General features: G+C 39.7%; 1 protein-coding gene across 1 annotated transcript; it reads right to left on the bottom strand.

Moving 5' to 3' along the window:
- Positions 1-1,151: 1,151 nt before the first annotated feature.
- On the bottom strand, positions 1,152-9,843 carry ctsc (cathepsin C). The gene is made up of 8 exons (XM_006802091.3): positions 9,490-9,843; positions 9,005-9,150; positions 8,046-8,200; positions 6,452-6,607; positions 5,461-5,579; positions 3,667-3,798; positions 2,835-3,067; positions 1,152-2,312 (listed from the first exon to the last, which is right to left on the bottom strand). Exons 1-8 carry the CDS (start codon positions 9,647-9,649, stop codon positions 2,046-2,048), a joined length of 1,368 nt encoding a protein of 455 aa, XP_006802154.1. The 5' UTR covers positions 9,650-9,843; the 3' UTR covers positions 1,152-2,045.

The following is a 9,843-nucleotide window of genomic DNA, read 5'->3' as shown; positions in this document are numbered from 1 at the left end:
TGGCCTACACTCCCCGGCCACTTTATTAGGTACACGTGTTCATAGGCTCCTTAACCTCATAAGACCCAAACTCTTCCACGGCATTCATTTTTAATTTCTCTTTGATATGTGGGCATATCGGGGCCCGATGAATGTAAAAACAAAGTTTTACCAGATTTTTTTTATTTACTTATTTATTTTACCTTATTTTTGTTTCTAATAAAAATGAGAGCCACATATGAGGATATTCGTTTAAAATTTTGATAGAACAGTAGCAGTATAATGTCCTCGTAAGTGGATATCAGGCCCTTGTAGAGCAAAATTGAGTATTTTGGTCTAAATAACCCAAAATGTGATGTCCACATATGTGGACGCCAGGTCCTAGGAGGTTAACACGAATCAGCCAATTGCATGTAAGCAACTCATTGCATTTAGGTTTGTAGAAGTGGTCAAGACGACCTGCTGAAGTTCAAGTTCAGCCTTGAAGCAGATGTGCCACTGCAACATATGTTCATACTGATTGCCACTCCTGTCACCAAAAACAGGAAGAACTGAGGCTATAATTATCACAGACTAACAAGCTGGACAACAGAGAGCTAGAAAATGTTACCTGGTCTGATGACTCATCTCTTCTGCTGCGACATTAAGATGGTAAGGACATAACTCGATTCCCTACCAGCTGCACATCATTTTAACACCAGTCCATCAGTGTACTGTTGCTGATCATGCCATTCCTTTATGACCTCAGCACATCAATCCTATGACGGCTGCATCCAGGAGGATAAAATGCACTCTGCACAGATGGCCTCCACAGTCACCAGATCTAACCCCAACAGAGCACCTTTGGGATGTGGTGGAACACAACAAGGATGTGCAGCCGACAAATCTACAGTCACTGCGTGATCATGTTAATATAGACCAAGGATCTGTCAGCATCTTATTGAGTCTTTGCCATGAAGACTTAAGGCAGTGCTGAAGGGAAGAACCTGGTACTAGCAAGATGTACCTAATAAAGTGACCAGTGGAAGTATTTAAATTTTATATTATGCTTTTTCCAATTATTTTATTTCATTTATAGAAAATTGCATTACATTTTGTCACACACAAAAAATTATTTAAAAACTTCCAAATTGAAATAGAAAGGGGATGGAGGAGGAGTAAGAGGCACTACAATCAGTTGCATCCCTTTATTAACTGATCCAGCAATCACAGCTCACTGGGGAACTCTTAAAAATCATCCAACAGGAAAACATGGCAGTTTTGGTTTCAATGTAGCAAGGACAAAAGAGGTTTCAACTCTGTTCAGTGCATTCCTGAGTCAAAGAACAAAACACACATCTGGATTTCCCTTTAAGCGTGACAAGTAAAACTTAGGACATACTGAGACAAGCAGTATGTCCTAATCCACAGTGGTAGGTACTTGATTTCAAGTACTTACTGGCAGTTAGAGCTTGGATATTCAAAAGGCAGCTAATCAGTCACTGCTTAAATCAGCAAACATAAAAAAGTGGTGGTGTTGGGGAGTGGCATCAAAAGAGCAGCATTACAGTTTCCCTTCAATTAAAAATCCATTTTAAGAGCTGTAAACATGTGTAATTCATACAAACAAAATCTTTCATACCCAAATTCTCAACTTTTACATTTGGGAGCAAAAACTATTAAAAAAAAAAAAAAAAAAAAAATCACAGCAACGTATGAAATTATGTGGATAACCTACTGTATGCACCGTACTTCCTGATCTGAGAGCTGGCAGTTTATGAAAAATATAAATAAACAATGTTAAGATTTCAGATTGATTTCCCTTTTAAACAAATTGCATATCCATTTGGAAGATTACCATTACAGCGCAAATCCATAATTTTTCATTTAATTAATCTTGCTCTGCTCATTAGTGCCACCCTGTGACTCAATTCTTTTGTGAAAACTTATACATTTAGCTTTAAATTGTCAATCGCCAATGCATATGTTGATAAAAACCATGGAATATTTGTGCTTTAAAATCTGTGACTCATAACCATTGGTTATGTCAATCATCATTGATTATGTCAATTCTGAGGTTTCAGCCTCTACAGTTTAGGTATAGGGTTGGCTGCGACAGCGATGCTCTCGATGGCACACTCGTCATTTCCGCGGCGAATTCGGAAGTAGCCTTCCTCGCCCCAGCCGGTGCCCCAGCTGTTCTTGACAATCCAGTAATTCTGCCCAGTCTTGTGGCAGCGGCCGTACCCCACCAGCAACACGGCATGGTTGGTCAGCTCAAAGGGATTGAATGGGTCTGCAAGGCCAGTGTGGTGGTAGATGCCCTCCTTATAGTTCATGAAGTCAGGATAGACCTGTGAACAGAATGGGATCATTTTATTTTTAACTGGAAAGCAAATACACTCCGATATAAAGGATCTAGAGTTCAAGGGGTTGCTGCTCTGCTCATCTCTCTGTCCGCTGGCTTACTTATGTGTTTGGGGTTAAGAAAATAATTAAAACCTGTGCTTAGAAAGATTTAGAAGACAGTTTATATTGAATGTGGTGATTTGAAACAATACAATTTAGAAAATTCATGAAAATCTGTAACATTCAAAACCCTTAAGAGACGTTGCTGAATCGGGTTTTCAGTCAGTGTTTTATGGCTGAGGTGAGCCACCCTCCAAGGACAGCCTCGTCCAACACCAAACAAAGTAATAAACTCAAGAAAATGAAAGATCTGTGAACAGCAAGTATGATCATTTGATTTTGATCTTCTTTTTTCCCCCCCATTTCAAAAACACTGGTCTGTAGAATTCTTTTTATCTCTTAGTTTATGGTGAGGGTTGAATTTGCATTAACAGATCAAGCCTTAGATCAGGGAGAAGCTGTTGTACCTCAAAAGCTACTGCCATAGGTCCATTCTTGACCAGCTCCAACATCATGGCCGCCTCACTGCAGCCGCCGTAAAAGCCACCAACATAGTTGTATTCTGCTGCGTAAATGCGCCTACAGTTCTGAGGAACACCACACGGAGTGTTCTTTCCAACATACGGAAAGCATGACTCGTCCACAATGCCAAAATCCTGTGTGTACTTCCCAATCAGGTATGGGAACCCGCCATCACAACCTTAAAAATAGGAGGAGAAAAACAAGGTTTGCTTAACATATTAAACCTGTCAAAAACCTTTCAAGGGCAAAACGTAATGTGATCCAAGATGGGGGGGCATTACTGAAAATGCATTAATATGACTTTATAAAGCCACTGATGATACTAAATGCAAAAAGATTCTTCAAAAAGGAGTTACAGCATTTGCAAAACCTGTACCCAATTTACATTTGACCAGTCAGTCTTTTTTCTGGACCTGTAGACCTCTTCTAACATGGTTGCTCATAGTCTGCACCCTAGAAATCCTTTTGTGATTTCATATACTTTACAGAACATCTTGATCCCACTTTGTACACGCTATTAAAATACTTCAGCAATATTTGTTCAGATTAGGGTTGAAGGCAACCCCCCCTCAAAGCAAACAAACAAAAATTCAATACATACATTTTCCATCGTTACAGTGTATTGTGATATTCGATATTTACATCGACTAAATATTCTTCACTTTATGTTTTGTCAATTTTCTACTTGTAGCATAAATGTGCAATAGCCAATAACTGTTTTAATATTAATTGAACTGGCAGTCAAATAACAAACGCACAGATTTACAGTTAGTTTACCTTGAGAGTACTCAGAGCAAGAGACCACTTGTTGAGGGCTGAGGGTGGGAGCGTCGCTGTTGTTGGTGAGGACTCGAATACGAGCTTCCAGCATTCCCATTGTGGCAAAGGAGTAGCAGCTTCCGCATGATGCTGAAACAGAAAATCCAAAATTTCCATTAAGAAAACACTACTATGAAACACAGCAGCACTTCAATAAATCCCAACATTGCAAAACTTGTGATAGTTGTTGTTTTCTCATTTGGTTTCCAAGCAAACTATGGCAACTTGTAAAGCTACAACGGTCCTAATTTTAACTCTTATACAAACACTTTGTTCCTACGGTAGTGGAAAAACATCTGCTGGTCTAGTTTGTGATGACAAACATTTGTATGACCAAGACAGAAAAATTAAAGCTTTTTCACAGGACTTAATAAATCTGTACTTTGCTAAAATAACATGCACCTGCAATCCTCCAGTGCTGACACGCAAGGGAGATCCAGGTGCAACATTAATAAAGAGTCATAAACGCTCTAACATTAGGAACACTAATCATGTGGGGTGGCTGCAGCTCGGGTGGCAGAGCAGGTCGACCACAAACCAAAAGGTCGGTTGTTCGATTGGGCAAGATACTAACCCCATGTTTGCCTATTGGTGGTGGTCAGAGGGCCTGGTGGCGCCAGTGTCCGGCAGCCTCGCCTCTGTCAGTGGCTAAAATGTAGCTTGCTATCACCAGTGTGTGAATGTGTGTATGAATGGGTGAATGACTGAATGTAGTGTAAAGCGCTTTGGGGTCCTTAGGGACTAAGTAAAGCGCTATACAAATGCAGGCCATTTACCATGTTCCTCTACAACACCATTAACTGTACCCACAGATGGAAGACTGCTAACATTTATATGCAATTTTTCAACCAACTAATGTCTACTTCTGGTAAATTCCCAGTGATAAATCAGACACCTTATAAAATACTGACTTTGTATAATAAATTTTAAAAATACCAGCAGCGGCCGGAGGTAGCACTCAGCCTCCAGCTAGATGCACCCATTGCATAAATTTTTGTATGAATCCACTGTCACCTTGTACTAAAGTTATCACATTCATAAGATTTTCAGAAAACTTGACCTCTGACCTTCACCTTGAGGTCAAGGTCACTGAGATTCAAACTCATCTGAGATATTTCGTAGATACACCTATGTTAGAAATTTGAAAGTCCTATGTCTTTTTGTTCTTGAGTTCTCACATTCACAAACTTGGGTGTCCACGTCACCTGCTCGCCCATCGGGGTGACGACAATACACTAAAACACTGCATTTCAAAGTAATGGGGGCTCTGATTGAGTGTATGGGCACTTTCCTTGCATTGCACCCTCTGCCAGACCACCCACACCAATTTACTTTCAAGCCTGCCAATGTTTGTGAACTGAAATGGAACCTTAAGAATCCACCTGACTTATAACACTGAAGCAGAAAAAGCTCTGCAACTCTGCACAGTGGCTGAGTGCGCTTTGACTGAAATACTTCAACCCTCTCCAGCTCCTTAAACCCCATCCTACAGAGACCCTCTCAGACACTTAAAGTACTAAGCATGCATAATCTCTCCACTCACACACTAGGCTGTGCAGAAACACAGGAGGAAAGCAGAAAGGACACCCTGGCTTGCAAAGAGGGAAGCAGGGTAGCTGGTGAGCAGTTGTTCAGTGCCTGACTTAGTGACAGCTGCTCAAAAGGAAAGGTATGGCTTTGTCTGAATCTGACCCTTTAACTTTTCTATATCGTATTGAGTGAACTTTGTATTAAATTTATTATATTGCGTACCTTGGTTTCTCACAGGGCTAACAAAGTTAACCCCATCAACCTTTCTCCAGTCCCATTGCTCAGGTAGAGCTGACGCCATCTTAGCTACGTCAGCTTTCACAGGTGCTGGGCGAGCGCGCCTAAAATGTAAAAGGGGGTAATTTTACTTAACACATTTGCACTGAAAAGCAGTCCTATACAAAACCATAACTATGGAAATGTAATGTGTGTAAATCCATATTAAGTAAGATGGATCTGTTAGTCCAAGTGATATTTGTACAAAATATACTACTGATGAATTCCATTCTTCATTGTGGCAGGACATCCTCCCTCTGTGGTAGAGAATTATATACTATTTATGGTGCTTCTTGTAAAGTTTGCCTGCAGGAGAAAAGTCTTTACTGACTTATTAAATCATGACAATAAATTCAGCTGGTGTGTTGGAGTCCAAACAACTGCAGGGGTGGAAACTCCCAGGATGGGTTGCTGAATGCTATGGAGGACTGCCACAATGACACACTGAACAGCCTTAGTTTAGTAGTGCTGACCTTTCAAGATAAGGGTGCAGGGACTGTCCACACGTAAATTCAGTTGAGCGTTCTTCTATAGCACCAAAGCAAAACAGGAGTGACTTCAAGGAGCTTTATATTTTACATGTTAAAACCCCCGAAATACCAGAGAGAAAACTCCAACAATCAAACAACACCCTTTGACCGAGCACTTGGTGATAGTGGGGAGCAAAAACTCCCTTTTACAGGAAGGGAGTTTTTGCTCTGCCACGACTGGTTGGGAGTGTTGGGAGGAAGACGGGACAAAAGACAAGCAGTCATGGCTTAACTAGACACAAAACACAAACGTGTACTAACCTTTTTTTTCCCCCTTTTGAAAACACCTCCCAAACAAATCAACAGACTAGCTCCTAATATTGCAAACATATTACCTATGTGTACATCTTTTGTCTCCTATGTCCGGACCCCGGAGTACACAACGGGAAGTGCAAGTAAATACTCACACAGGGATACGAGAGGCAGGCCCGCCTGCTCTGTATTGCAGCTCCTGTAAAGTGTACATCTCATGCTCTGGGTAGGGCGCAGCCTTCCAGGATTTCTGAACAGAGTTGATCACATCAATAAAGTCCATGCTGTGTTTGTAGAGCTTCTGTGGCAGTCTGGAGAAATAATAAAGGTACATTACAATTAATTAGGTACAAATATAAAAGATTTCAAGGAGACTCCTCAGCCCCAAACAGAGAGAGAAACTGACTGAAACAGATCTGAGTAAAATCACAACATGATAGAAAGTTGGTTAAAATGTACAGATTTTATTTATTTATTTTAAATGCACGCATCTGGTAATTAATGCTGAAAAGCAGAAGCAGTATAGTGAAAAGGAAGACCAGACAGCTGTTACAGTCACTGTTCCCCTTTTTCTGACCGCCTCAACACTAAATTGTTAAATAAGGAGGCAATTGACAAAAAGGAAAGGAAACTAGTTAATGCAACGTTGCACATGTTTGTGTCCATACCTCTGTGGAATTCAACCACATTTTATAAATAGAAGTTTACAATGTTAATCTGATGTTTTTTATTGATTTTTTTTAATACTGTATGGGATGTTGTTGCTCAATAACATTTCAACCAAATATGCATCTTTACTAATTCATAACCTGAATCAATTTGTTTTTTTCAATGATGCAGTCAATCAGTGTGGTCTTTTTATGCCACTTCAGCCAAGTTGCTTAACTGTAAGTTGCAAAATAAAGACTTGTTGTGTTGGTTGGTTACACAACTCTCAAATAAAGAAAAAAACAAAACAAAAAACAAAACAAAAAAACCCCAGCACTTCCACATACTAGAGCAAGGCAGTGATAAGTGTGGGAAACAATCGATTAAGTTTCAAATCACTCACTTCACAATAGAAGAACCTGTTACCCACAAATAACTACTACTAAGTAAAAAGACATGATCATAAGGATCCTGGCTGTGAGGGGGAAAAAGGCAATAATTTCCTAATGATTTTTACACTATATTATATTTGAAAATATTACAATAGTAAAATTGTACTTTTAAATAATACCTGCTTATTTGGACTAAACTGAATTGAATTTCCAATGGGTGATAAATATTAAATGTAGGTCAGTTAATTTTCACCCCTCAGGGTAAAATTTTTTCAAAATTATTGATGTCTGCACAGTTGTGCAGGGTTTTCTGGAAGGAAGTTGCATGTTTATATCTTGTTTAGGTTTGGACTTCTTTGGTTGACAGAGTTTTCAGTGACAAACTGTTTTTACTAACAGCAGCTTTAGGGAGTGATTTTACAACACAGAGTGGAGTCCATTTTCAATGCCGGGTCAAAATAGCTGTACTGGTTTTTAAATCATGTCTCTGCCATACAAAAGTTACTTACAACTCTGAGAATGGTTTGTTATTACTCACCAAAGATGATGACATATCCAATTTCTTAGCAATTTCGCTCTTAAAACTTTGAACCATTTGCACACCAATTTTTCTTTCAACCTCTCAGACAATTTCTTTTTATACCCAATCATCTTAAAGATCTTGTGACAGAAAAAAAACCCAACAAAAAAGGTTTGTATAGTTATGTACCTGCTGCCAAAGACTGGTTTGTATTCTATTCGGGGTGGTACTGGATTTACCCTCTTTCCAACAAAGCATGCCCAGTTACGCCCCAGGACATCATGGACCCACCCTGGTAGGGTCTGGTCACAATAGCTGGTCACCTTAGGACCTTCTTGACTGTACTGAAAGTTTAAAGAGACACGCAGATTAAAGCTGGACATCGTGTGAACAATTCAGTCAAATCATTTTATTCCAATATAAAGAACCTTTTTAAAAGCAAGTGAATTAAAATCAGATAGTTAAACTAGTATAACTCATATTTAATTAAGTTATTCAGGTAACCGTTGATGTTAAAGTTTGAAAATACAGTACAAGAGTGTTTAGATTAAATTAGATTGTTTAATTACACTGAATAAATCAAGAACCAGACAATGGTCATCAGTGAAGTGGACCACACTTGTAGCTATGACACGTCTCTGAGCTCACTGTCATGTGACTGATAAGAAACACACACACACACACACACACACACACACACACACACACACACACACACACACACACACACACACACACACACACACACACACACACACACACACACACACACACACAGAGCCAAAAGATTCTGAAGTCTGAAACTGCTGCTTTTAAATAACACGAAATTCAAAGATTAAATGAGGTAAAGAAAGAGGAAATTGAGACAGAGTTAACTCTTAGATATTTAGATAAAGGTTAACCGACGATTGAAATTCATTTACAGCTCAAGTTCTAATTGCTTTAAATGATGAGTCAAACTTTGACATATCAAGTCTTTTATCACTCTGGCTTCAGAAAAGAACAGTGCATAAAATACTTAAAAAACAGCACGACTTCAATAATGGTTGGAAAACTCAGCAAGCTGGGAGATTGCATGTGCAGCTCTAACATGGCATGAACTTTAAGACATCACTCAAATCCACAAATTAGTCGCAGCCATCTTTTACCTTGAAGAAGGCGAACCATTTGTACCCATTAATGACCACTTCAAAGCCTTGATTGTAGATGATGGTGAAGAAGCCGGTGTGCCCCAGCTCATCTGTGGCCACAGACAGTTTCTGCAGAGTCACAGTCACGGTGCTCTCACCTACAGCTGTAGAGGAACACGGCACACAATGAAAGGCAGGAAAAATCCCCTCAGTCGACCTTTAGATTGACTTCATCAACTCTTTACAACAAAGTTAAGCCAAATTTTTGTTGGACCATTTTTACTACTATCTTTAATGTATGTTTTACTTGTGCAATACTGCAAGTTTTAAAAATACAATTTAAACAAAGTACAACTTCCTGGAACTTAACACATGCCTCATCATAAGACTGTCACATGATTTCCAAAAAGCTAACTATTTATTTCCTCCTCATGTGACCCCATATTGTGTGACCGTTTGTTTGGTTTTTTAGATATGGTGTGCTTTTTTGGGGGTTTTTTTACCTTCAGCGGAACAGTTCACCGTCTTGTCGTGTCCTCCTTTGGACACCTGGAACACCCATGTTCCCACCAGGTCTTCGTAGGTGCAGTTTGCTGGTGTGTCACTCCAGCATCTCTCAACACAAAGCAGGAACAAACACACGAGCACTCCACTCAGCCTCATCTTCAAACACAGCTAGCTTACCGGACCACACAAATAAAACCTACACAGTTAGAGCTGCTCCTCTTAAAAAGATAAAAGTTTACCCTGACTAACTGCAAACTGTCCCACTTCGAGTTGTCTGCGAACCAGTCCCCAAACAGCTACCTATCCACACTGAAACTTCACTGCACAGACGCAGATTTATAACTTGCCGT

Source organism: Neolamprologus brichardi, chromosome 14 (assembly GCF_056152115.1).
Source record: "Neolamprologus brichardi isolate AB-2024 chromosome 14, ASM5615211v1, whole genome shotgun sequence".
In the NCBI taxonomy this organism is placed as follows: domain Eukaryota; kingdom Metazoa; phylum Chordata; class Actinopteri; order Cichliformes; family Cichlidae; genus Neolamprologus; species Neolamprologus brichardi.
Note: the sequence above shows the minus strand (reverse complement) of the source record. Positions and strands in the feature narration are given on the sequence as shown.